Raw genomic sequence first — 23670 nt, 5'->3', positions numbered from 1 at the left:
AGGTACACTGAGTCTCCAGTGGGGGTAAAGAACTCTGGGAGGCTTTTCTGGGCCACCTACACGTGGAAAATAGCCTCCAGTTGGTCACTCTGTTGGGAAGCTTGCGCTTGTTCACACAGAACAAGAACCTTCGGCCTTGGTCGCTCTCTGAAAGATCTGGGTCTCACCGGGAGCAACTTGACTCACGCTTCTGCCAAGTAACGCTGATTGGCTGAGTATGGGAGGGGGCGGGGAAAGAGGAAAACCGGAAGTACATCCGGGGGAGTGGAAATACAGGAGGAAAGGCTCAGGTCCGGACATCTAGAGCGACCGCTCCGCTACGCGTCTCGTTGGTTCCGGAGGTCCCTGTGGCCGTGGGAAATGCTGGCGCGCGCGGCGCGGGGAACTGGGGCCCTTTTGCTGAAGGTGAGTGCGAGGCATCCTTCTCTAAGGATCAGGCCAGAGACCACCTGGGTCTTCAACTGGGAATGGGCCAGATTCTAAGTTTGGGAGAGAACTGAGGTCGCAGATTTTGGTACTCACATGAGTCCCTCTCCGAGAACCCTTTAGGGTCGTGGTTTAGGGACTTAACTCCCGGACGGGCGCCGAGAGGGGCGGGGTGCCTGGCTGGCTGGGCCTCTGGAAATCCTCTTCTTCCCTTCAGGGCTCCTTCCAGGCTTCTGCCCGCGCTCCGCGCCGCGCCTCGTCTGGATTGCCCCGAAACACCGTGGTCCTGTTTGTGCCACAGCAGGAGGCCTGGGTGGTGGAGCGAATGGGCCGATTCCACCGGATCCTGGAGCCTGTGAGAACCTCTTCTGCCCACCACGGGCCAGCCTGAATCCCAATTCCCTCACGACTTGGGGGGATGGGGTGAGACCTTGGTGGGGCCTGCCTTCGCCTTTGGGTTCTGACACCCTAGACCAAACCCGGCAGGGCCCAGACTGTTGACCGTCATACCCATCTTACCGCCTTTTCCTATTGCCCTAGCATCCCACAGGCCCCATGTTGGGAATCTCTTCTGTTCACCCTCTCAGTTCCACCTGTCTGCATGGAGAAGGCTATTCTGCTGGCTCCTGTTCCCTTGATTTTCCCTTCCATTCAGAGATCCAGCCTGACATTCGTACCCTTACCTTCCTATCTATCAGTGACATCCCAAGTCTTATGTTTTCTGGGCAGAATCTATATTGATTGCCTACCCACTCCAGGCCTAGCTTGGATTCCAACCCTACAGTCCCATGTCCTTCTGAAGACCTGTGACTCCTCTTCCCAGGGCTTGAATATCCTCATCCCTGTGTTAGACCGGATCCGATATGTGCAGAGTCTCAAGGAAATTGTCATCAACGTGCCTGAGCAGTCTGCTGTGACACTTGGTGAGGGGTGTGGGGTGACACGGGTTCTCTGAGGCCGTTAGGCCATGGTGGCAGGAGGGAAAGCTCATTGAAACCCAGGGGCCTGACCTTATTTCTCTCCTGCTTCCACACCTACAGACAATGTAACTCTGCAAATCGATGGAGTCCTTTACCTGCGCATCATGGACCCCTACAAGGTATCTACCTTTGCAGCTCCTGAGTTGCTCTCCTTCCCAAAATCCTGCCCCAAGGCACTTACAGTCTCCATGCCCCTTTCAGGCAAGCTATGGTGTGGAAGACCCTGAGTATGCTGTCACCCAGCTAGCTCAGACAACCATGAGATCAGAGCTTGGCAAACTCTCTCTGGACAAAGTCTTCCGGGTAAGGGGATCTGAGTCAGAGTTAGGGTTTGAAGACTCATACCTGGCATTCAGTCCTTTCTGGGATCAGTCTCGGGACCTTCTTCATCTAGCCTCCTGATAGGTGAGTTGAGGCCATGGAGCTTCCACCTCTCATCCTCCAGGAGCGGGAGTCCCTCAATGCTAGCATCGTGGATGCCATCAACCAGGCTGCCGACTGCTGGGGCATCCGCTGCCTCCGTTACGAGATCAAGGATATTCATGTACCGCCCCGGGTGAAGGAGTCCATGCAGATGCAGGTGGAGAATGGGGGGAGTGGGGAGGAGTACTTCAGGAGGCTCCAGTTGCATAGGAAACCTGGATGCTCTTCCCTACTGAAAAGGGTCCAGCTGCAGATCAGTGTCAGGTCTTTCTTTTACTCTGGTTTCTCATTGCTTGGGGCTTCTAGGTGGAGGCAGAGCGGCGGAAACGGGCCACAGTTCTAGAGTCTGAGGGGACTCGAGAGTCAGCCATCAACGTGGCAGAGGGAAAGAAGCAGGCACAGATCCTGGCCTCCGAGGCAGAAAAGGCTGAACAAATAAATCAGGCAGCAGGTCAGCAGAGGGTAGAGGCTGAGGGATGAACAGGGTGTGGGTCTTTGAAGGTTGGTAAGGACAGAAGCTTTGGGGTACCCTGACCTCATAGATCAAGTTCTTTCTCTTTTTTTCTTTCAGGAGAGGCCAGTGCAGTTCTGGCCAAGGCCAAGGCTAAAGCTGAAGCTATTCGCATCCTGGCTGCAGCTCTGACACAACATGTGAGAGGCCCCTGGGTGGGAGTAGGGATGGGATTTGGCAGTAGAAGGGGTTCTGTCTTCTACCCTGGGAGAAATTCCTGCCTTTTTGGTTCCATTGAGCCACATTGCGTGTCCTCTTTCTGGGAACCTGATTTCTCTCCACTTTCTTCCTTCCTTCCTCTCCAAGTCTGTGATCTCTGATTTTTATCCTCCCTGTGGCCACAGAACGGAGATGCAGCAGCTTCACTGACTGTGGCCGAGCAGTACGTCAGCGCATTCTCTAAACTGGCCAAGGACTCCAACACTATCCTGCTGCCCTCCAACCCTGGCGACGTCACCAGTATGGTGGCTCAGGTTAGAGTGCCCTGAGGACTCAGCACAGCACCAAGCCAGAGAGCAAGACCATCCCGCCACCATCATCACTTTCACCATAGAGACTTTTAGAGTCCCCTGAATGAGGCATTCCACTCATCCCTGATGGAAGGAAACCCCTTGAGACATCCTTTTTCTTGCAGATACCTGCATTAGCATTTTGAGGGTGACCCTGTGCTGGGAGTGTATAACATTCCTAGAACAGACTCCAAAACTTTTAAGACTGAGGCTTAAGAGAAAGGAAAAACAAGTTTACTGGCCCCAGCTCTCCCTTCTTCCTTTGAGCCATTGGTGTGTGGGCTATGCCTCCTGCCATGTGTCCTGATGGCTGTCTGTCTGTCCCTCCCCTCAGGCCATGGGTGTGTACGGGGCCCTCACCAAAGCCCCGGTACCGGAAGCCCAGGACTCAGTCTCCAGCAGGAGCAGCAGAGATGTCCGGAGCACAGATGCGAGTCTCGATGAGGAACTTGATCGAGTCAAGATGAGTTAATGGAGCTGGGCTTGGGCAGGGAGGTGAGGGACAGGGAAGCAGCACTGACAGACTCTGGCTTTAGCCTCCCTGCCAAGATTTTGGTTATTATTTTTTTATTTGAACTTTAATCATGTAATAAACTGGCCAATGGCAAACTGATACTGTTCTCTTTGCTTGGAGAATGAAGTTGGGAAAGTCACCAGTGTTTTCCTTGGATGACTTCTGCCAGCCTCTAGTCCTGTCAGGTCTTGGGAACCGATTCCTTCGTGAATAAGAGTGAACCTCGTATCAGTCATCCTGCCTGTCTTCAGGAAAAGCTGTGGGATATAGTGCAAGAATTAAGCCATATGTCTATCAAACTGCCGGCTGGGGAGAGTAGTGCCCCCTCTTGCTAAGTGTGGGGCTGTGAATTTGAGCAAGTGTTGGGGTTTTATTAAAGGGAAAGAGGACTGCCCTGGTAGAGTAATGCTGCTGAATGCTCATCGGGTCCTCAGGGACTGAGGACACTCATTCGTTCATTCAAAAACATTGAATCATGTCTACCATTTGCGAGGCTCAATGTTAGATATAGGTTACAAAAGAACCCAAACCCAGTCATCCCCGTTTTCACAGGAAGCAGACTGAAGTACAAAGTGATGCGTGCCAAGGTGGAGGGACGTTCTGGCTGAGGGATCCTGTGGGGAGGAGCATGTCACTGTGGGCAGCAAGGTTACTAACCCTGCCACTGGGCTCAGGCTGGAAAAACTGATGGATTCATCAGATGATGGTTTGGGACTAAGATATGCAAAGACCCATGGCTCCAGAGAAATTAGAACATTCAGAGTTGTTTCTTGTTGTGGCTGAAGGGTGGGGTGTTAGGGGATGTGACTGTGTGGCAAAGGCCAAACCTCAGGGAGATAGGGTCTGAAAGTTTGGACTTTATCGAGGGGAGGCTGATGCAGGGGCGTGAAGGGTTTTTTCCCCTTCCCATGAAGAATTTTAAGACGATTAAGGTAATTGGTGTTTTAGATAGAGCTGCCCTGCTCCTATGTGGTCAGAGGATCTGAAAAAGAGATGGGAGGCTGGAAGGACAGTAAGAGGGCTGCCTCAGTGGTCCTAGAGGGTGAACAGAGATCAGGGGCTTTGGAGATGAAGGCAGAGGGATATTTCAACATATTTCTGAATTAGAATTTACTTATCCATTTAATAACTGCTTATTGAATCCCAACTATATGCCAGGAACAGAGGATACAGTAATAAAATTTCCTACTCCCAATGAACTTACATTCTATTTGGAAGGGACAAATCGTTAATAAGATGCTGATGAGTTGTGCTACAGAGGAAATTAAAGGAAGGGAGATGGGGAACTTGATGGGGCTATAACATTAAGTAGCGTGTTGCAGGAAGCCTCACTGATGGTGCATTGAAGCTTGGATATGAAGATGAGGGGAAGACACACTTGGCTACCTGGGAGTAAAGCTAACAGGAGATTGCAGACACACCTAAGGCAGAGAGTGGCTGCCTTATTGGGGCGAGCTAGGAGCTACAGTGGATGGGACAGAGTTCGGGAAATAAAGGGCAGCTAGATGAATCAGATAAGGAGGTGTGGAGAGGGTATGTTGATTGCTAGGGCCACTAAAATCATCTGGGCTCAACTCTGAGATGAGAAACCACTAGAGAGGTTTTCTGTTTTGTTTTAAATGGTAGTTTTCCTGAGATACTTCACATATACTGCAATTCACCTGCTTCAAGTGTGAATTCAATAATGTGTAATATGTTCATACATCGTGCAGCTGTCACAATCTAGAACATTTTCATCACTGCTCTCCCATTCCCAGCCTGCCACAAAACCCGGTGCCCATCAGCAGTCATTCCTCTCTCCCCTGGGCCCTAGACAACCACTAATTTACTTTATGTGTCTGTAGCTTTATGTATTCTTATAAATGGAAAAATATGTGCTATTTTGTGATCGATTTTTTCCTACTTAGCATGTTTTTAAGGTTTATTCATGTAGCAGCATGTAGCCACTTGTAATACTTTATCTCTCTCTCTTTTTTTAATTGGCAAACTATTCTATTATATAGATAAAACATATTTTGTTCATCCATTGATCAGTGAAGGCCATTTGGGATGTTTTCACCTTTTGGCTATTATGATAAGGCTACTGTGAACCTTCATGTGCAAGTTTTTGTGTGGCCACATGTTTTTCATTTCCCTTGGGTATATACCTACACGTGGAATTGCTGGGTTATATGGTAACTCTGTTTAACCTGAAGAACTGCCAAACTTTTCAAAAGCTGATGTACGATTTACAATTCCACCAGCAGTTGGACCATTCAGGTATGACCTAAATCAAATCCCTTATGATTATACAGTTGGAAGTGAGAAATAGATTTAAGAGACTAGATCTGATAGAGTGCCTGGTGAACATGGACGGAGGTTTGTGACATTGTACAGGAGATAGGGATTAAGACCATCCCCAAGAAAAAGAAATGCAAAAAAACCAAATGACTGTTTGAGGAGGCCTTAACAAATAGCTGTGAAAAGAAGAGAAGTAAAGGAGAAAAAAGATATACCTATTTGAATGCAGAGTTCCAAAGAATAGCAACGAGAGATAAGAAAGCCTTCCTCAGTGATCAGTGCAAAGAAATAGAGGAAAACAATAGAATAGGAAAGACTAGAGATCTCTTCAAGAAAATTAGAGATACCAAGGGAACATTTCATGCAAAGATGGGCTCAATAAAGGACAGAAATGGTATGGACCTAACAGAAGCAGAAGATATTAAGAAGAAGTGGCAAGAAAACACAGAAGAACTGTACAAAAAAGATCTTCACAACCCAGATAATCACGATGCTGTGATCACTCACCTAGAACCAGACATCCTGGAATGTGAAGTCAAGTGGGCCTTAGGAAGTATCACTACGAACAAAGCTAGTGGAGGTGATGGAATTCCACTTGAATTACATCAAATCCTAAAAGATGATGCTATGAAAGTGCTGCACTAATATGTCAGCAGATTTGGAAAACTCAGCAGTGGCCACAGGACTGGAAAAGGTCAGTTTTCGTTCCAATCCCAAAGAAAGGCAATGCCAAAGAATGCTCAAACTACTGCACAATTGCACTCATCTCACATGCTACTAAATGCTCAAAATTCTCCAAGCCAGGCTTCAGCAATACGTGAACCGTGAACTTCCTGATGTTCAAGCTGGATTTAGAAAAGGCGGAGGAACCAGAGATCAAATTGCCAATATTCACTGGATCATCAAAAAAGCAAGGAAGTTCCAGAAAAACATCTATTTCTGCTTTATTGACTATACCAAAGGCTTTGACTGTGTGGATCACAATAAACTGTGGAAAATTCTGAAAGAGATGGGAATACCAGACCACCTGACCTCCCTCTTGAGAAACCTGTATGCAGGTCAGGAAGCAACAGTTTGAACTGGACATAGAACAACAGACTGGTTCCAAGTAGGAAAAGGAGTACGTCAAGGCTGTATATTGTCACTCTGCTTATTTAACTCATATGCAGTGTACATCATGAGAAATGCTGGGATAGAAGAAGCACAAGCTGGAATCAAGATTGCTGGGAGAAATATCAATAACCTCAGATATGCAGATGACACCATCCTTATGGCAGAAACTGAAGAAGAACTAAAGAGCCTCAATGAAAGTGAAAGTGGGGAGTGAAAAAGTTGGCTTAAAGCTCAACGTTCAGAAAACTAAGATCATGGCATCTGGTCCCATCACTTCATGACAAATAGATGGGGAAACAGTAAGAACAGTGGCTGATTTTATTTTTGGGGGGTCCAAAATCACAGCAGATGGTGACTGCAGGTATGAAATTAAAAGATACTTACTCCTTAGAAGGAAAGTCATGACCAACCTAGAAAGCATATTAAAAAGCAAAGACATTACTTTGCCAACAAAGATCCATCTAGCCAAGGCTGTGGTTTTTCCAGTAATCTTATGCATGTAAGAGTTGGACTATAAAGAAAGCTGAGTGCTGAAGAATTGATGCTTTGGAACTGTGGTGTTGGCGAAGACTCCTGAGAGTCCCTTGGACTGCAAGGAGATCCAACCAGTCCATCCTAAAGGAAATCAGTACTGGGTGTTCATTGGAAGGACTGATGCTGAAGCTGAAACTCCAATATTTTGGCCACCCGATGCGAAGAGCTGACTCATTTGAAAAGACCCTGATGCTGGCAAAGATTGAAGGCAGGAGAAAGAGACAACAGAAGATGAGATGGTTAGATGGCATCTCAACTCAATGGACATGAGTTTGGGTAAACTCCAGGAGCTGGTGATGGACAGGGAGGCCTGGTGTGCTGCGGTTCATGGGGTTGCAAAGAGTTGGACACGACTGAACGGCTGAAATGAACTGAACTGAACTTTCTCCCATCCAAGTACTAACCGGGTCCGACCCTGCTTAGCTTCCGAGATCAGACGAGATCAGGCGCGTTCAGGGTGGTAAGGCCGTAGACTGAACTGAACTTTGTTCACACCCATACCAATACTTGTTATAGCTATCCTCCTGGGTTTGAAGTAATATCTCCAACATTTTGCTGATGGCTAATAATATTGAGCATCTTCTAATGTGTTAATTGGTCATTAATGTATCTTCTTTGGAGAAATGTCTATTCAGATCCTTTGCTCAATTTTGAATTGATTGTCTTTTTATTACTGAGTTGTAAAATTCAGTGAAAAACTTGGGAAGGATGAATAATAAAAGCTATCATTTGGAGTCAGCTTGGCAAAAAAGGGGAAATAAATATTATCCCTATTTTACAGACGAGATAATGTCCAATAATGACAATCAGTGGCAGAGCTAGGATTCAAGCTGTTTGGCTTCAGAAGCCTAGATCTTAGTCTTAACCAAGAATGGACAGTGGTTCCCTCAACTCTTCTAGCTTAATGCCTTGCCCCCGATTCTAAATTACTATGCTGCTGCTGCTGCTAAGTCGCTTCAGTCGTGTCCGACTCTGTGCGACCCCACAGACGGCAGCCCACCGGGCTTCCCCGTCCCTGGGATTCTCTAGCCAAGAACACTGGAGAGGGTTGCCATTTCCTTTTCCAATGCATGAAAGTGAAAAGTGAAAGTGAAGTCGCTCAGTCGTGTCCAACTCTTAGCGACCCCATGGACTGTAGCCCACCAGGCTCCTCCATCCAAGGGATTTTCCAGGCAAGAATACGAAATTACTCATCTCCCATTAAACTCCTCAGGCTAGCCCTGCGTTTCTTGCCGAACTTCCTCGGAGGCGCCAGCAGATGGCGACGAAGACCCCTGCGGGTCGCTCTATCCGTCGCACGCACCTCTGTGGTGTCGGGCGGCAGGCGCCGTCGCTGCACTTCCGGGCGCCATTCAAGGTGAGGCAGGGGCTTCCTAAATCCCCTTACTCTTGCTTTTCCCAGAAATTAGGGACCTTCCTACCCCACTCACAGAGCTGGCAGTCTGGCGGGCCCAGTACCCTGTCAAGGTTTCCAGCCGGAGGCCGGACAGCCATCGGAGGAGGCAAAGCCATCTGGACGTCTGGGTCCCAGCGAGGCCCAACCGCCTTAAGACCTCGCGCCTCTGCCCTGCTGAGCCGGGGAGGTCGCGCTTCTCGTCTGGTTATCCTGGGTGTCCGGAAGCGGAGTACGATTCCTAAGTCCCCGCCAGGCGGCGCCGTCAGCCTGGCCTGGATTCCCCTGTGGCTGTGAGCCTTGGCCACCCCAGGGTTGTTGAAATTGGCGAGCAGAGAGGAGAAGCGGGCTGTCGGAAAGCAGTCTACCACTTGGAATAACTTTTCCCCTGGATTGTGTTTTCCATCATTAGGATCTCCTGAAGTACATATACAAATTCTTTTGCTCCACCCTCAAAGATCCTGATTCCGGGGATCTCGGGTGACGTTTTTTTATTTTACTTTTGGCTGCCCTGAGTCTTCCTTGCTTTGCGTGGGCTTTCTCTCCTTGGAGTGAGTGGGGGCTGCTCTTCCTTGCAGTGCCTGGTCTCATTGTGGTGGCTTCCCTTGTTAGGGAGCACTGGGCTCTAGAGTTCAGGCTCAGGAGTTGTGGTGCACGGGTATGTGGAATCTCCCCCAACCAGGGATCCCGCCCGTTCCCCCTGTGTTGACACGTGGATTCTTAACCACTGGACCATCAAGGAAGTCTGAAAGTCAGCATTTTTAAAACACCCGCTCCAGGTTGATGCCGGTAGCCTGCACACCTCACTTTCAGAAACTCTCATATAACTGATGGAGAGGAACACTACATTGGGTTGGTTATGGGACTGTTTATCTTCTGGAGAGCTTCCAAGAGGAAGTGATTCTAACAGGGCTTTGTACTGAGAGACTAGACTATCTACTGGTTCTTTGCCTCACAGTTATGAATTCCCTCTCCTGCCACTACCAGGATGCAGAAGATCTCAGTGCTGCTTTTCCTGGCCTGGGTGAGCTTCCTCTTCTACGCCGGCATTGCTCTCTTCACCAGTGGCTTCCTGCTCACCCGTTGGGAGCTCACCAACCATAGCAGCTGTCAAGAGCCCCCAGGCCCTGGAGCCCTGCCATGGGGGGGCCGAGGGGAACCGGGGGCCTGCTGGATGGCTTCCCGATTCTCTCGGCTTGTGTTGGTGGTGATAGATGCTCTGCGATTTGACTTTGCCCAGCCCCAACGCTCACCTGTTTCTGGGGAGCCTCCTGTCTCCCTGCCTTTCCTGGGTAAAATGGGCTTCTTGCAGAGGCTCCTGGAAAGTCAGCCTCACCATGCCAGGCTCTACCAAGCCAAGGCTGACCCCCCGACCACCACCATGCAGCGCCTCAAGGCCTTAACCACCGGCTCACTGCCTACCTTTGTTGATGCTGGCAGTAATTTTGCCAGCAGCGCCATAGTGGAAGATAATCTCATTAAGCAGCTTTCCAGTACAGGTTAGTCCTCTTTGGTGGCCAGGAGTAAAACTTGGCAAATTTCTTTGGAAGTCAGAGAATCAGAACTTTGGGTGCCCAGCTGCATGCTTGACTAGCTAGTACAGGAAGGAGAAAGAGACCACAGCCCTGCTTGCAGGGAGCACAGGTGCAGGCTGTGTCACGGAGTTTCTAATCTGCATGGGGTATTGATTTTACTTTTGGGCAGCTCTTGATCAAGGGGCATGGGAGAGATGAAGAGTTGTGGGTCTGGTACCCTCACAAAGTGTGGAGGAGAAAGAGAATCCAGGCCCTGTCCACTCATTGACTGGGAAAAAGCAAGATGCACCCAGGAAAAACAGCAGCCAAGATAGAGCCAGGGTCTGAGGACTAGCAGAGCCTTTTATAGGAACAAGTAGTAAGAGATCTGGGTGGAGTATTGTTAGGGAAAGCTTCCTGGTAGAAAATGGTAGGCCTCGAAGGATAAAGAGTTGTTGAATGAACTGCTGTGCCTTAGAGTGCACGGTTGGGAATTCTGATAGATCTTTAAAAGGCCTCTCCTCTTCCTCCTCCCCTGACTCCTATGTCCCTGCAGGAAAACGTGTGGTCTTCATGGGAGATGAAACCTGGAATGATCTTTTCCCTGGAGTTTTCTCCCAAGCTTTATTCTTCCCATCCTTCAATGTCAGAGACCTAGAGACAGTGGACAATGGCATCATGAAACACCTCTACCCAACCAGTGAGCACGGGGTCTGAGGCAGTCCTGACCAAGACTGGGCGGTGGGGAGGGCTGTGTCAGTTACAAATTCTGAACCTACCATGGATGCAGTGGCCTGGGCCTGTGTCCTTGGACATAGGAACATCAGAGCCTGGCTGGGGTTGAAGAGTGAGCCTTAATCCCATGTGCTTAGGTTCTCTCCTTCACAGTGGACAGCGACAGATGGGATGTGCTGATTACTCACTTCCTGGGTGTGGATCACTGTGGCCACAAGCATGACCCTTACCATCCTGAAATGGCTAGGAAACTTACCCAAATGGATAAAATGATCCAGTGAGTGTGGGGTTTTGGCTGGGGGAGTGGGTTTGTGTCTGAGATGATATGTGGTCCCAAAAGAAAAAAGTCTTTATTTGGGGTCCCTTTCTTGGTTGAATTCTGTCTTTAGGCCTTTCTCTGACACTAGGGGTCTCATCCATTTTGAGTAACTCAAGGTGTGGTTTTGGGCAGTAGGGTTGGTACTAAAGAGGTGACTTTTTGCCAGATGTCTAGGCCCCACTAATGGAAGTTATGGCTGGGGGTAAATGGGCCCCTGAAAAAAAAATTTCTCTCTCTCTCTACCACCCGACACATGTCTTGATTCCCCCAGGGGACTCGTGAAGCGTCTGAAGAATGACACACTGCTGGTGGTGACTGGCGACCATGGGATGACTGTCAGTGGGAACCATGGAGGAGACAGTGAGCTGGAAACCTCAGCTGCGCTTTTTCTGTATAGTCCCAGAGCTCTCTTCCCCAGTGCTCCTGCAGAGGTAAGTCCTGAGATGCGCTTTGTGTGGTTTCCTACTATTCAACTTACATCATGATCATAGCATTCTTGTGGATCCCTCTGTTTTAATCCCCCAAATTCATGACCTTGGGCATCCTCCACTCTTGTTTCCTGCCTAAGTCCCCTGTGTCTTCCACTCCAAACACTGCTCTTACCTCTTTTTTCTTTTTTGGCTGCTCTACATGGCATGAGGGATCTTAGTGTACTGACCAAGGATCGAACCTTTTCTCCCTGCAGTAGAATCACAGAGTCTTAACCACTGGACCAGGAAGTCCCCAGATCTCACCTCTTTGGTGAAGCCATTGACCCCTGCCCCTGTTCTCTAGGAGCCAGAGATAATTCCTCAAATCAGCCTTGTGCCTACGCTGGCTCTGTTGCTGGGCCTGCCCATCCCATTTGGAAACATCGGGGAGGTGATAGCTGAGGTGTTCTCAGAGATTGAAGACTCCCAGCCTCGCTCCTCCGCTCTGGCCCAAGCCTCAGCTCTGTATCTCAATGCCCAGCAGGTAAGTAATGGGCTGGGCTTCCAGGTGACAGAGTTAGGTTGGGCGTGGGAGAAGCATAATGACCCACTTGATTATCCCTTGTTCAGTCTTAATCACACATTCCATAGCCATGTCCTCCCTCTCCCTCGGTCCTAGAAAGATTTTGGGATCTTGATTTCCAGGTACTCTCTTTGGTAGTACCTATCTTTGCCCGTGTCCCAATTTATGTCTCTGAGCTTCTCCCCTTGGCCTCTGATCTTTTTTGCCAGGTGTCCCGATTTCTTCACACCTACTCAGCCACTGCTCAGGACCTTCAAGTTCAGGAGCTGCATCGATTGCAGAAGCTCTTCTCCAAGGCTTCTGCTGACTACCAGCGACTTCTGCAGAGCCCCCAGGGGGCTGAGGCAGTGCTCCAGACTGTGATTCCTGAGCTGCAGCAGTTCCTGCGGGGAGTTCGGGCCATGTGCATTGAGTCTTGGGCTCGTTTTTCTCTGCTCCGCATGGCAGGGGGTGCTGCTCTTCTGGCTGCTACCTGCTTTCTTTGCCTCCTGGTATCCCAGTGGGCATCATCCCCAGCCTTCTGTTTCGGCCCTCTCCTAAAACCCATGGCCTCGGGTCTGAGTGGGGCCATGGTGTGTGCTGGACTCCTGGCATCTACTGGGCTGAAGCTGGATTCCGTGGTTCTAGGGGTCACGGCTGCAGTGGGCTCACTCCTGCCTTTTCTGTGGAAAGCTTGGGCGAGCTGGGGATCAAAAAGTCCCCTGGCATCTCTCCTTCCCATGCCCGGGCCAGTCCTGTTACTCCTGCTCATTCGCTTTGCTGGTTTCTTCTCCGATAGCTATATTATAACCGAGGCCAGGGTTGCCCCCTTCCTTTTGATCTCACTCACCTTGCTCCTGGTTGCTCGACTTCACTGGGAGGGCAAGCTGCTGCCACCTAAGCTACTCTCAATACCTCGCCTTGGCTTTTTGACTCCAACAGGCCCCCCACAATACAGTGCCATGCATGCCATGGGACTTGTAGTTGGGTTGCTTTTATGTGTAAGGCTAGCTGGACTTTTTTATCGCTGCCATGAAGAGACACCTGTTTGCAGCTCCTCTCCTTTGCTGAGTCCCTTGCGATCCACAGTGGATGGTCGAGCCAAGAATTTGTGGTATGGAGCTTGTGTCGGGGCTCTGGTGGCCCTGTTAGCCTCTGTGCGGCTGTGGCTTCGCTGCTATGGTAATCTCAAGAGCCCTGAGCCCCCTGTGCTCTTTGTGCGCTGGGGGCTGCCCCTAATGGGACTGGGCACTGCTGCCTACTGGGCATTGGCATCAGGGGCAGATGAAGCACCCCCACGTCTCCGGGCCCTGGTCTCTGGGGCGTCAGTTATGTTGCCTCGGGCTGTGGCAGGGTTGGCCGCTTCAGGGCTCATGCTGCTGCTCTGGAGGCCTGTGACAGTGCTGGTGAAGGCCACAACAGGTGCTCCAAGGACCAGGACTGTCCTCACTCCCTTCTCAGGTCCCCCCACTTCTCAGGCTGACCTGGATTATGTGGTTCCTCAAATCTACCGACACATACAAGAGGAGTTCCGGGGCCGGCTAGAGAGGACCAAATCTCAGGGTCTGCTGACGGTGGCTGCCTGTCAGCTGGGGAGCGTCTACTCAGCTGCTGTGGTCACGGCCCTCACCCTCTTGGCCTTCCCACTTCTGCTATTGCATGCAGAGCGCATTAGCCTTGTGTTCCTGCTTCTGTTTCTGCAGAGCTTCCTTCTCCTGCATCTGCTTGCTGCCGGGATACCCATCACCACCCCTGGTAAATACATGTCTCAGCCCTGATTCATCCACGGACAGTAGGGATGTAAGTTCGGCCCCTCTTATCTTTAGGGAGGTGTTGCTCCTCAGGATCTTCACCTTGATACAGGGTCTCACACCCCCCAGTCAAGAGGGTCTTCCTGATGTCCTCTCTCTCATCTGCTGTGGTCAAGCTAACTGACCCCTTACATTGACTTTCAGGGCCAGCAGAATTCATGGAGGAGATAGATACAGTTTTCTAAGACTCAGTTTTTATGGAAATGCTGCATCCTCATGAGTGCATTTCCTGATTTTCCAGTGATAAGAGATAGTGAACTGTGTGTATATGAGAGAAAGAAGTTGACCACAGATTAGAGCAGTGGGGCTTTGTGCTAGGGAGGGAATTAGAATAACAGAGTGTTGATTATTAGAAGGTTGGGGTGTTGGGGATGTGTGTATGTAGGAGACTTAGCACTGAGGTGGTAGTTTTGTGTGATCTCAGGGCAGTGGGCTGTGGGGTAGGGAATGGGACATGACTGTAAAGAGGTGTATCTGTTCCCCCAGGTCCTTTTACTGTGCCGTGGCATGCAGTCTTTGCTTGGGCCCTCATGGCCACACAGACCTTCTATACCACCGGCCACCAGCCTGTCTTTTCAGCTATCCAATGGCATGCAGCCTTCGTGGGAGTCTCAGAGAGTCGTGACTTTACCTGGCTGTCAGCTTTCCTGGTGGGAGCCAACACCTTTGCCTCCCATATTCTCTTTGCAGGTACCTCCTCATTCCTCCCTTGCTTCCACTGTGGCTTTGTGGAAGGAAAGGAAGCCCCTGCATTTGAGTAGGGAAAGATCATTTTGTTAGATCTTTGGCACCCCTTGGCCTGTGCTGATTGGAGGCTGAACCAGCTAGAGTACTTGGGGGACAGGGTGACCTGGTCCATGGGTCTTCCCTTGATTCTAGCCCTGCCTTTCTCTGAGGCAGTAGGTTGCCCGTTGCTCCTGCTCTGGCCCTTTCTGTGTGAGAATCAAGGATCCCGGAAGAGGCGGCAGCCCCCAGGAAATGAAGCTGAGGCCAGAGTCAGGCCTGAGGAGGAGCAGGAGCCACGGATGGAGATGCGGCTCCGGGATGCACCCCACCACTTCAGTGCAGCACTGCTGCAGCTGGGCCTCAAGTACCTCTTTGTCCTTGGTATTCAGGTGGGTGCAAGGGACAGATCATAGAGTTAGTGATCTTTTCACATGCATGGACATCACCTTCTTTCACACTTTGCCAAAACCCTAGGAGAGAGCCTTGATTGAGGCTTAGGTAAGTGAAGTGATTGCCCAAAGGCCAGTGACCTCAAATGGCAATACTGAGACTCTAACCTGGGTCTCCATCCTAGTCTTGGATTGTTTCCTCTCTACAGGCTAGATCTGGACTTGATGGTTGCATTTGGGGATTACTCCATTGGACAGACTGGAAAAGCTTAGGTGATGATCAGGATTCTTTCCCAAGCTGTGATAATTAATCTTCCTTTCCTTCAGAGGCAGAGTGTGTGACTCTGACATTCCCTCCACCCTGAGAAGCCAAGCCTGAGTGTTAAGAGACACAGATGAATAGTGCTTGTCCACGGTCACACTGCAAGTCATAGTATGGCCAAGAAAAGAATTATGTTTCCTAACTTTTAGCCCAGGGTTCTTTCCACTGACAGGTACTGCTTTCTTTCCCCTTCCATTCTTCACAGGGGTCTACAGCAACTCTCTACTTAACCCACTTCCTCCTCCCCTTCCCAATAATTTGACCCCTCCTCTCTTCCTTCAGATTCTGGCCTGTGTCTTGGCAGCCTCCATCCTCCGCAGGCATCTCTTGGTCTGGAAGGTGTTTGCCCCCAGGTAAGTGGATTTGCTTGAGAAATGTTGCTGTGGGGAGGGTGAACCTTGGATTAAACAGTGAACATCGAGAATGGACAAGTTTTGCCTCAGTGGGGAAAAGACTCTAGATCTACTGTTTGTGTCCTTTGAGATTCTCTACCTTTCTTTGCAGGTTCATTTTTGAGGCCATGGGCTTCATTGTGAGCAGCGTGGGACTTTGTCTAGGCATAACTTTGGTGATGCGAGTAGATGGTGCTGTGAGCTCCTGGTTCAGGCAGTTAGTTCTGACCCAGCAGAAAGCTGGAGAACAATCTAGCCTGGTCTATACGGGTGCTGGATCATCTGCAAGAAAGGCTCAGCCACACCTCTTACCACCATGCAGCCAGGACCTACTGGCATCTGGGACTTCATTATTTTATAATTCAAGATCATAGTAGAGCCTAATTCCTAACTCCTACATTGGATACATCTGAGCAACTGAGGGGCTGTCTCCAAAGTGGAATAAAATAATAAAGTAAATATATGTGTCTGAGGTGTGGAAGCCCTGACTGTCCTGTAAGGGATATGAGGAAGTTCTGTCTCCCTTATCCAGGCACAGATAGGATCAGCTGTCTTATGCAGACCTGGCTGCATCTAAGACCCTTTGAGAAGTGGTTAGAGTTGTCTGAATTCACTTCTCCCAACTCTTTGCAAATCACTACTGTTATTCCACCTGCCATTTCGCTTTGCCATGGGATGTATTTTACTAAATTCTTTTGCTTTGGCTGATAACAGAGCCGCATTGTGGGGCACCGACTTTCACTGTCTAAAGCCCCAGTAGTGCTGTGTCTCCTCCTCGATGTGTACTCTCACTTCAGAACACTCTGCCCTTCTCTCCTGTGGAGGCCTCCCTGGATCAGACCTACTTGCCCATCTAATGCACCTTGTCCCATTGATTATTCCTGACTTGGGGCCAAAGCCATATGAATCTGAAGATCCTCAGATGTCTCCAGTGCCCCTCTATGTTGTGTTGAAGTGCTGGCATGAAATCCTCATGGAAATGTCCACCAAAAAAATGGGAAGCAGTTTCTAAGGAGAAGGGTCAGGACTGGGGTTTGAAGTTTGAGGGTGCCCAGAACAGGAAGAGATGTGACCACTTGAAGAGATGAGGTATATGATTTGCAAATAACTTCTCCCACTTTGTGACTTTTCTTTGAATTTTCTTATATTTATTTTCTATTGAGAAATCATCTCTGAATTTTTTCCCCCAGTTTTATTGGGATATAATTGACATCACTGTTTAAGGTGTACAGCATAATGGTTTGACTTACATCTTTGACAGTGTCTTTGTGGCAGAAGAGGTTTTAATTTTAATCGAGTCCAGTTTATCCATTTTGCGATGACACTCATCCACTTTGTAGATGACAAGGGTTGCAGTTTGTTTCTTCTTTGCATATGGAGCTCCAGTTCTGTTCCCTCCATTTGTTGAAAGGATTGGGCAGGTACATTTGAGCAGTGCCGGGTGCACAGGCATGGGGCTGCACTGCCAGCTAGTCGGACTGCATGTGGTTGAACAGACTGGTGAGCATGTTGGTGCTTCATGGTGATAGGATGTGCTGATTACCAAGGGTCTCCGTCTCCAGTCAGTTCTTATTTATTTAATTTATGGCTGTGCTAGGTCTTTGGTGCTGCACCTAAAATTTCTCTAGTTGCCAGGAGCAGGGGCTACTACTCTTCCTTGTGGTGGGCGGGTTTCTCCTTGGGTGACTTCTTTCGTTGCACCTGGCAGAATCAGTAGTTGTGGCTCCTGGGCTTAGTTGCCCCGAGGCATGTGGGATCGTCCAACGTTAGGAATCGAACAGTGATCCCTGCATTGGGGATCTCAACCACTAGACCACCAGGAAGTCCTGGTCAGTTCTTTTTGAAGAGACTTCTGGGGCTGGACTTTTCCTGGCGGCTCCCACTGGTACTACAACTCCCAGCATGCATAGGGCGGGCTAGCCTGCCGCGGCGGGGGAAGTTCCCGGCCGATGTGCTCCTTTAGCTGGGAGGGAGAGACTGCGCCGCGGTTTCCTAGTGTTGAGGTCAATTTCCCAAGGCTTTGGCAACCTCGATGGCTGAACAGCGGGACGGCGAGCCCTACGACCTACCCACTCCGACACGCCTCCGGTCTCTGGCCCGTCTCTGCCTCCCTCTCTGGTCTGGCCTCTTCTTATTTCTTCTTCCAATTTCCCGCGAGGAGTAAGTAACCCTTGAAGACGACCAACCGCCGCCTAGCATTTTGCCAACTGGGCCAACCAGAAGCGCGGGTAGAAAAGGCGGAGGTGGAATCCCCGCCAAGCAGGGGAGAGTCCGTTTCTCCCGGAAACGGTAGGCCGTCCTGACTGGAACCCCAAGAACAGCAAAGGATTCTTGGCTGGGGGCAGAAGTGCACGAACCCTTTCTTCCTTGCTCAGTGGGGGCTTCAGGCTTACCCTTCAGCAGCCCCCTTCAGGTGTCTGGGCCCAGCCTTGGCTATCATGGCTCACCAGACTCTGGGCTCTTCAGCCTCACACGTCAGCTGCCTGGACCTGTGGAGGGAAAAGAATGACCAGCTAGTTCGACAGGCCAAGGTAACGCGGTTGCTGGGACCCTTGCTTTGCAGCCCCCAGATACCAGAAAAGGGTATGCAGTGGATTTAGTCTGGCCAGTGGGGAGGGGCTGAGTTTGACCTCCCCTAAAGAACCAGAAATGGCTGGAGAATGAAACCCCTTGCCACAGCTGCAAGGAAAGTACTATTACCCCATCCCACATTTGACAGGTTGCTCAGGACTCAAGTCTGCCTCTGAGGCGACAGCAGTTGGCTCAGGATGCACTGGAAGGGCTCAGGGGACTTCTCTGTAGTCTGCAGGGTAAGTAGGGCCCTCCCCAGGATGGTCACTCCTGCCCTCCACATCCAGAGACCAGTTCCTCTTCTGCATGTCTAGAATTGAGGCGATTGCTCAGGGGGTAAGGGGTCCTGTTTAAGAGACAGGACTGGAATGGAATTCCATTCACATTGTACAGGTGAATCTCTCTCTTCCTTATGCACACACACACACACATACATACATAAGCACACAGAAGCGTTTGACGAAGTGATTTCCAAGACGGTCTATTTGGAAAACATTCTGGCCGTTCTATAATCTACCAGAGTGGGTTCTTTATTGAGGCCATTTTGGTTGGGGTGGGGTGATCTCTTTCACCTGAGAGTGGTCTGTGAGATCAGCATTTGTTGCTCCAGGGCTCCCTGCGACCGTTTCTGTTCTTCCTTTGGAACTGACTGTCATCTGCAACTTTATCACCCTGAGGGCAAACCTGGCCCAGGGTTTCACTGAGGACCTGGCGCAGGATATCCAGCAGGGCCTAGAGAGAGGTGAGGGCCAGAGATTGCCTTCCGTGCCCCTGCCAGCCTCAGTCTGGGCTTAAGTTCTTGCAGGGGGGGATAGGAGGAACAACATAATCTGTCACCTCCACAGAGATGCCCTTCTTTGATCCTCCATCTGTTCCTCAGACCAGGAGCACTTTTGTGACCTTTGGGCTCCTGCAGAGAAGGAAAGCTAGAGATGCACCTCAGCTCTATGTGTGTGTATACTCTACAGTGCTGGAGACGCAGGGGCAGCTGGAAGCCAGGCTGGAACATGAGCTCTGGGGGCTGTGGGACGCTGCCCTCCGTGTTTCCTCCCTTCTGCCGGAGCTGCTCCCTGCCCTTCACCACCTTGCGGGCCTGCAGGCTGCCCTCTGGCTGACCACAAACCGTTTTGGGGACCTGACCTTGCTGCTGCAGACCCTGACTGTTAGCCAGGTAATTGAGATAATGATCTGGATCTAAGGGTCTCTCTTCCTTCCACCTTTCCTGGCTGCAGTATCATCATTATGTGCTGGAAAGGCTGCTGGGTTGGTGTTCAGAAGACCCCGGTTCTCTCAGGACTCTTAGGTGACCTTGCTCTGATTTGTTCCTCATTGGAGGGATTTTCTTGGGAGCTTGATTATCTTGGGTAGAATTAGGGCTCTTGTGACCTTGCTGAAGTCACTTCCCTGCTTCAGTCTTTGCATCAGTAACCCAAACATGGTCCCTGCTCTGTGTCCTCGTGGACTTATCCTGAGTGAGAAGACTCATTAAGAATATCACTGCCCCAGATTTTTCTTCCTACCTGTATCCTTTCCCCACAGCTATTAATCTCTTAGAAATGAGGGAACAAGAACCAAGAGGATCCTTGAGTTTAAAGTCCAGTCAGGGCAGACTGAGATAGAGAAGGGGTCGTTACAAGCCTGGAACCTCTCATCATCCTTCTTCCCCAGAGCAGCGCCTCTGAGGATATGCTGCTGCTTCTGAAAAGTTGGAGACCCCCAACTGAGGAGTCAGATGCTCCGCTGACCCTGCAGAATGCCCGAGGCTTGAGGGATGTCCTTCTGACAGCATTTGCCTATCGTCAAGGCCAGTTAACAATCTGACTTGTCCCTTCCTCTCCACTTCTGTCTTAAGAAGTCCTCTGGGCTCATGTCTTTTCTGTCCTGTACCATTCAGCTTGGTGGAACTTCTCTGTGTTCTTCTTCCCCATCAGGCCCGCTTGCCCTGTTGGCCTCTCTAAGCTGACACCCTGCTTGCCCACAGGCCTCCAGGAGCTGATCACAGGGAGCTTGCCCAAGGCACTGAGTAGCCTGCATGAAGCGGCCTCAGGTCTGTGCCCACGGTCTCTGTTGGTCCAGGTATACACAGCCCTGGGGACCTGTCTTCGTAAGATGGTAAAGACCGTCCTAGGGTGAGTTGGAGAAACCACAGCTTTCTACTTTGTGAGGGTAGCTGAGGCTTGTGTCCTTTCAACCCCCTAGGGCAGTCCACAGAGAGCTCTGCTCTACTTGGTTGCAGCCCTGAAAGAGGGATCAACCTGGGGTCCCCCACTTCTGGAGGCCTCCAGGCTATATCAGCAACTGGGGAACACAGCAGCAGAAATTGAGAGTCTGGAGCTGCTGGTTGAGGTAAGGAACTATGCCAGGCGAAGATGCGGGAAATGCTGAGATGCTTGTGCTGGTGTGACTAGTCAAGGTTTAAGTAGAAGGATGTATAGTTCCCGGAGATTATAGATAAGTTTCTTCTTTTTGTTAGGCTTTGAGTATCACTCGTATCCCTGAAGCCCGTCAGCTTCTCATTGAAGTAGAGTTATTACTCCCACGACCTGACCCAGCCTCACCCCTTCACTGTGGCACACAGAGCCAGGCCAAGTACCTGCTAGCAAGCCGATGCCTACAGACAGGAAGGTGAGGTCCATCTTGCTCACCTGAGCTCCCCTTCCCACTTCTGATGCCTCCCCTGTGGTGTGACTCTGCTTCTGTTCTTGCAGATTGAGAGGATAAATAAGTCAAGGGTGGGACACGGGTCCCCACTATCAGCTTCCTGCCTTGCTGCTGGACCTGAGCTGAGGACTCTTTACCCTGTCACTAACCTCCTGTATCTTGAAAATTCTATGAAGTCTTCTCTCAGATCCAGTCTGTAAATAGTGTAGATCCATACTGAGCCAATGTTAGAGTCCCACACCTTACCCTTCCATCACCCCAGGGCCCTTAGCTAAGAGCTTTTGGAGGGCCCTGCTATGGCCTAAGGTGAGGCTCGTGGGTTATGACTCTTCAGGGCAGCGGACGCTGCAGAACATTACCTGGACCTGCTCGCCCTGTTGCTGGATGGCTCAGAGCCAAAGGTGGGTATGCCACGTTTCTGTGTAGTGGGGTGGGAGAATTGGAGTTTCCTTTGGAGTAGAGCGGGAGTGCTTTTTTCTGACTTTTCCTCTGCTGTTCTTTTTTCCATTCTGGGAGACCAGACTGGGAAGGTTCCCAGAGCAAGGGAGATCCAGGGCAGCAAGCAGTGGATGGTCCCTCCATGGTACTAGAGCCTTGGAGGTAGTGGTTCATGTCTCCTCAAGACACTGCATTGCATTCTCTTCCCACCCCAGTTCTCCCCACCACCTTGCCCCCCAGGGCCCTGTGTGCCTGAGTTGTTTTTGGAGGCAGCAGCAGCGTTGATCCAGGCAGGCCGAGCCCAGGATGCTTTGACCGTATGTGAGGAGCTGCTTAGCCGCACATCATTTCTGCTTCCCAAGAGGCCTCGGCTGTGGGAAGATGCCAGAAGAAGAACCAAAGAGTCACCACACTGCTCACCCTGGGTCTCTGCTACCCATCTGCTTCAGGGCCAAGCTTGGGTGCAACTGGGGGCCCAAAAGGAGGCAATTAGTGAGTATAGCTGGTGAGTCCAGGAAGCCAACCAGGACCCTAGGGGAAATGTGGAGGGATAATTTTGTAATTGGGACCTGAATTGGTGAGCTCTATTCTTAAACTACTCACCCCAGTTTCTGAGGTTAACTCTTCTTTACCCCTGCTCTCTATCCCATTTCAGGTGCCTTGAGCTGCTCTTCCGGGCCACACCTAAGGATAAAGAACAAGGTGAGCTAGACTTAGTTTTTCTCTGTGGTAGTGGTGGTTTCCTTTCCATGTGTCCTAGCCCACCAAGAGATTTAAGAGAAAGGGACTCCAAACATAAGAGATATGGTATTGAGGTTTTGGGGATGGTCTGGCTGGAAACAAATGTCTTGATTTTTGGAGAGGTCCCCAGGGCCTGCTTCCATCTGTGAGCAGGGGTGTACGTCAGATATGGCACTGCAACAGCTTCAGACAGCTGCCCTGATTAGTCGTGGACTGGAATGGGTGGCCCTTGGCCAGGATACCAAAGCCCTACAGGACTTCCTTCTCAGTGTGCAGCTGTGCCCAGGTATGTACATATGCAGGCATCAGCTATGCACAGATGTGTAAGGACAGAGAGGGCCATGGGGAGGTACTTGGGAATTAGTGTAAGAGTGATGTTTCTTGATCGGAGGGGTGAATGGGATTGTGCTTGTATATATGTAGGGATACATAACAGTTGTGCAGACATATGCAAGACACAAGCAAGTGTGAAGGCCTCCCAGGAGTTCTCTAGGCTTCCTAATGTCTTCAGACACAAAGACCATACCTGTGCTGAGAGTATGTTGGGCAGGAGCAGGGTCAACTGAGCCCTTTGTTCTGGGCAGGGAGTACCCAGGGTTAGGCATTGTTGGCAGTGATGTACCCCTGATTCCATGTAAGCAAAACACATCCCTGCTCTAGGCCTTAGTTTCCCCTTTTATAAAATGATGTTAAGTCTGTGTCAAGTTCTAAGGCCCTGTGCTCTGGGGTGGGGCTACAGGTAATCAAGATGCTTCCTATCACCTGCTTCAGACTCTGAGGAGGCTGGATCGGAGGGATGAGGCCACTGCTCTCTGGCGGAGGCTGGAGGCCCAAACTGAGTTGCCACAGGAGAATACTGCATGGTAAGGTTAAGGAGACAGCTGGCTTCTAGAGTCCTTAGGCCTACTGGGGGTAGTGGTGAATCAAGGGAGTGAATGGCTATTCAGTCTTCTGCCTATCATCCCTTAGACTTCACCCTTTTTGCTTTCAGGTCCCTTCCCCTGTACTTAGAAACCTGTTTGGGCTGGATCTGCCCCCCTGACCGTGAAACTCTTCGTGAGGAATTTCAGACATCTGGAGACTTGTGACCTGTAGCTGCCATGTTTCAAAGAACCAGAACTGGGTCCTCAGTGGGCCATCTGTAGGGAGGACTTTCTGCCATCCCATCCTTGGGAAATGTGGCTGGAGCTGACCATTCCATTATATGTCTGGCATTGGAGAGGTTGGTGGTAGTCCTGCAAAATTTGGTATTCTGATTCCAGAGAAGCCCTGCTTCCACCAACAAGGCATTGACTTGCTCATAGCACCTTTTATCCTGTTTCCCTTTTCATGTGTTGAGTAAAATTTCATATCTATCTGTTGTCTGCCTACTACATATACTTGAGTGGGAAGTCTC

General features: G+C 50.2%; 3 protein-coding genes across 6 annotated transcripts; all 3 read left to right on the top strand.

Annotated features, from left to right (window-relative positions):
• Window positions 1-299: 299 nt before the first annotated feature.
• STOML2 (stomatin like 2) lies at window positions 300-3449 on the top strand. Of its 3 annotated transcripts, XM_068974145.1 has the most exons (10): window positions 300-405; window positions 644-781; window positions 1250-1349; window positions 1467-1525; window positions 1608-1709; window positions 1852-1986; window positions 2136-2280; window positions 2401-2480; window positions 2685-2813; window positions 3184-3449. In XM_068974145.1, exons 1-10 carry the CDS (start codon window positions 361-363, stop codon window positions 3319-3321), a joined length of 1071 nt encoding a protein of 356 aa, XP_068830246.1. In that variant the 5' UTR covers window positions 300-360; the 3' UTR covers window positions 3322-3449. The 3 variants fall into 3 exon arrangements, with proteins under 3 accessions (XP_068830246.1, XP_068830247.1, XP_068830248.1); XM_068974146.1 differs by lacking the exon at window positions 1852-1986; XM_068974147.1 differs by lacking the exon at window positions 644-781 and having other exon boundaries at window positions 361-405.
• Window positions 3450-8627: 5178 nt separating this feature from the next.
• On the top strand, window positions 8628-16271 carry PIGO (phosphatidylinositol glycan anchor biosynthesis class O). 2 transcript variants are annotated; one of them, XM_068974063.1, is made up of 12 exons: window positions 8628-8647; window positions 9671-10182; window positions 10754-10897; window positions 11086-11209; window positions 11523-11682; window positions 12026-12205; window positions 12454-12687; window positions 13927-13978; window positions 14521-14724; window positions 14935-15149; window positions 15754-15824; window positions 15976-16271. In XM_068974063.1, exons 2-12 carry the CDS (start codon window positions 9672-9674, stop codon window positions 16235-16237), a joined length of 2157 nt encoding a protein of 718 aa, XP_068830164.1. In that variant the 5' UTR covers window positions 8628-8647; window position 9671; the 3' UTR covers window positions 16238-16271. The 2 variants fall into 2 exon arrangements, with proteins under 2 accessions (XP_068830164.1, XP_068830163.1); XM_068974062.1 differs by having other exon boundaries at window positions 12454-13978.
• A 1630-nt stretch (window positions 16272-17901) lies between these two features.
• On the top strand, window positions 17902-23546 carry FANCG (FA complementation group G). The gene is made up of 14 exons (XM_068974180.1): window positions 17902-18394; window positions 18583-18673; window positions 19045-19176; window positions 19403-19605; window positions 20103-20238; window positions 20416-20546; window positions 20634-20780; window positions 20908-21059; window positions 21430-21496; window positions 21749-22038; window positions 22189-22235; window positions 22405-22560; window positions 23014-23137; window positions 23266-23546. Exons 1-14 carry the CDS (start codon window positions 18302-18304, stop codon window positions 23360-23362), a joined length of 1866 nt encoding a protein of 621 aa, XP_068830281.1. The 5' UTR covers window positions 17902-18301; the 3' UTR covers window positions 23363-23546.
• The last annotated feature ends 124 nt before the right edge of the window (window positions 23547-23670 follow it).

Source organism: Capricornis sumatraensis, chromosome 6 (assembly GCF_032405125.1).
Source record: "Capricornis sumatraensis isolate serow.1 chromosome 6, serow.2, whole genome shotgun sequence".
In the NCBI taxonomy this organism is placed as follows: Eukaryota; Metazoa; Chordata; class Mammalia; order Artiodactyla; family Bovidae; genus Capricornis; species Capricornis sumatraensis.
This window is presented reverse-complemented; position numbering and strand designations above follow the sequence as displayed.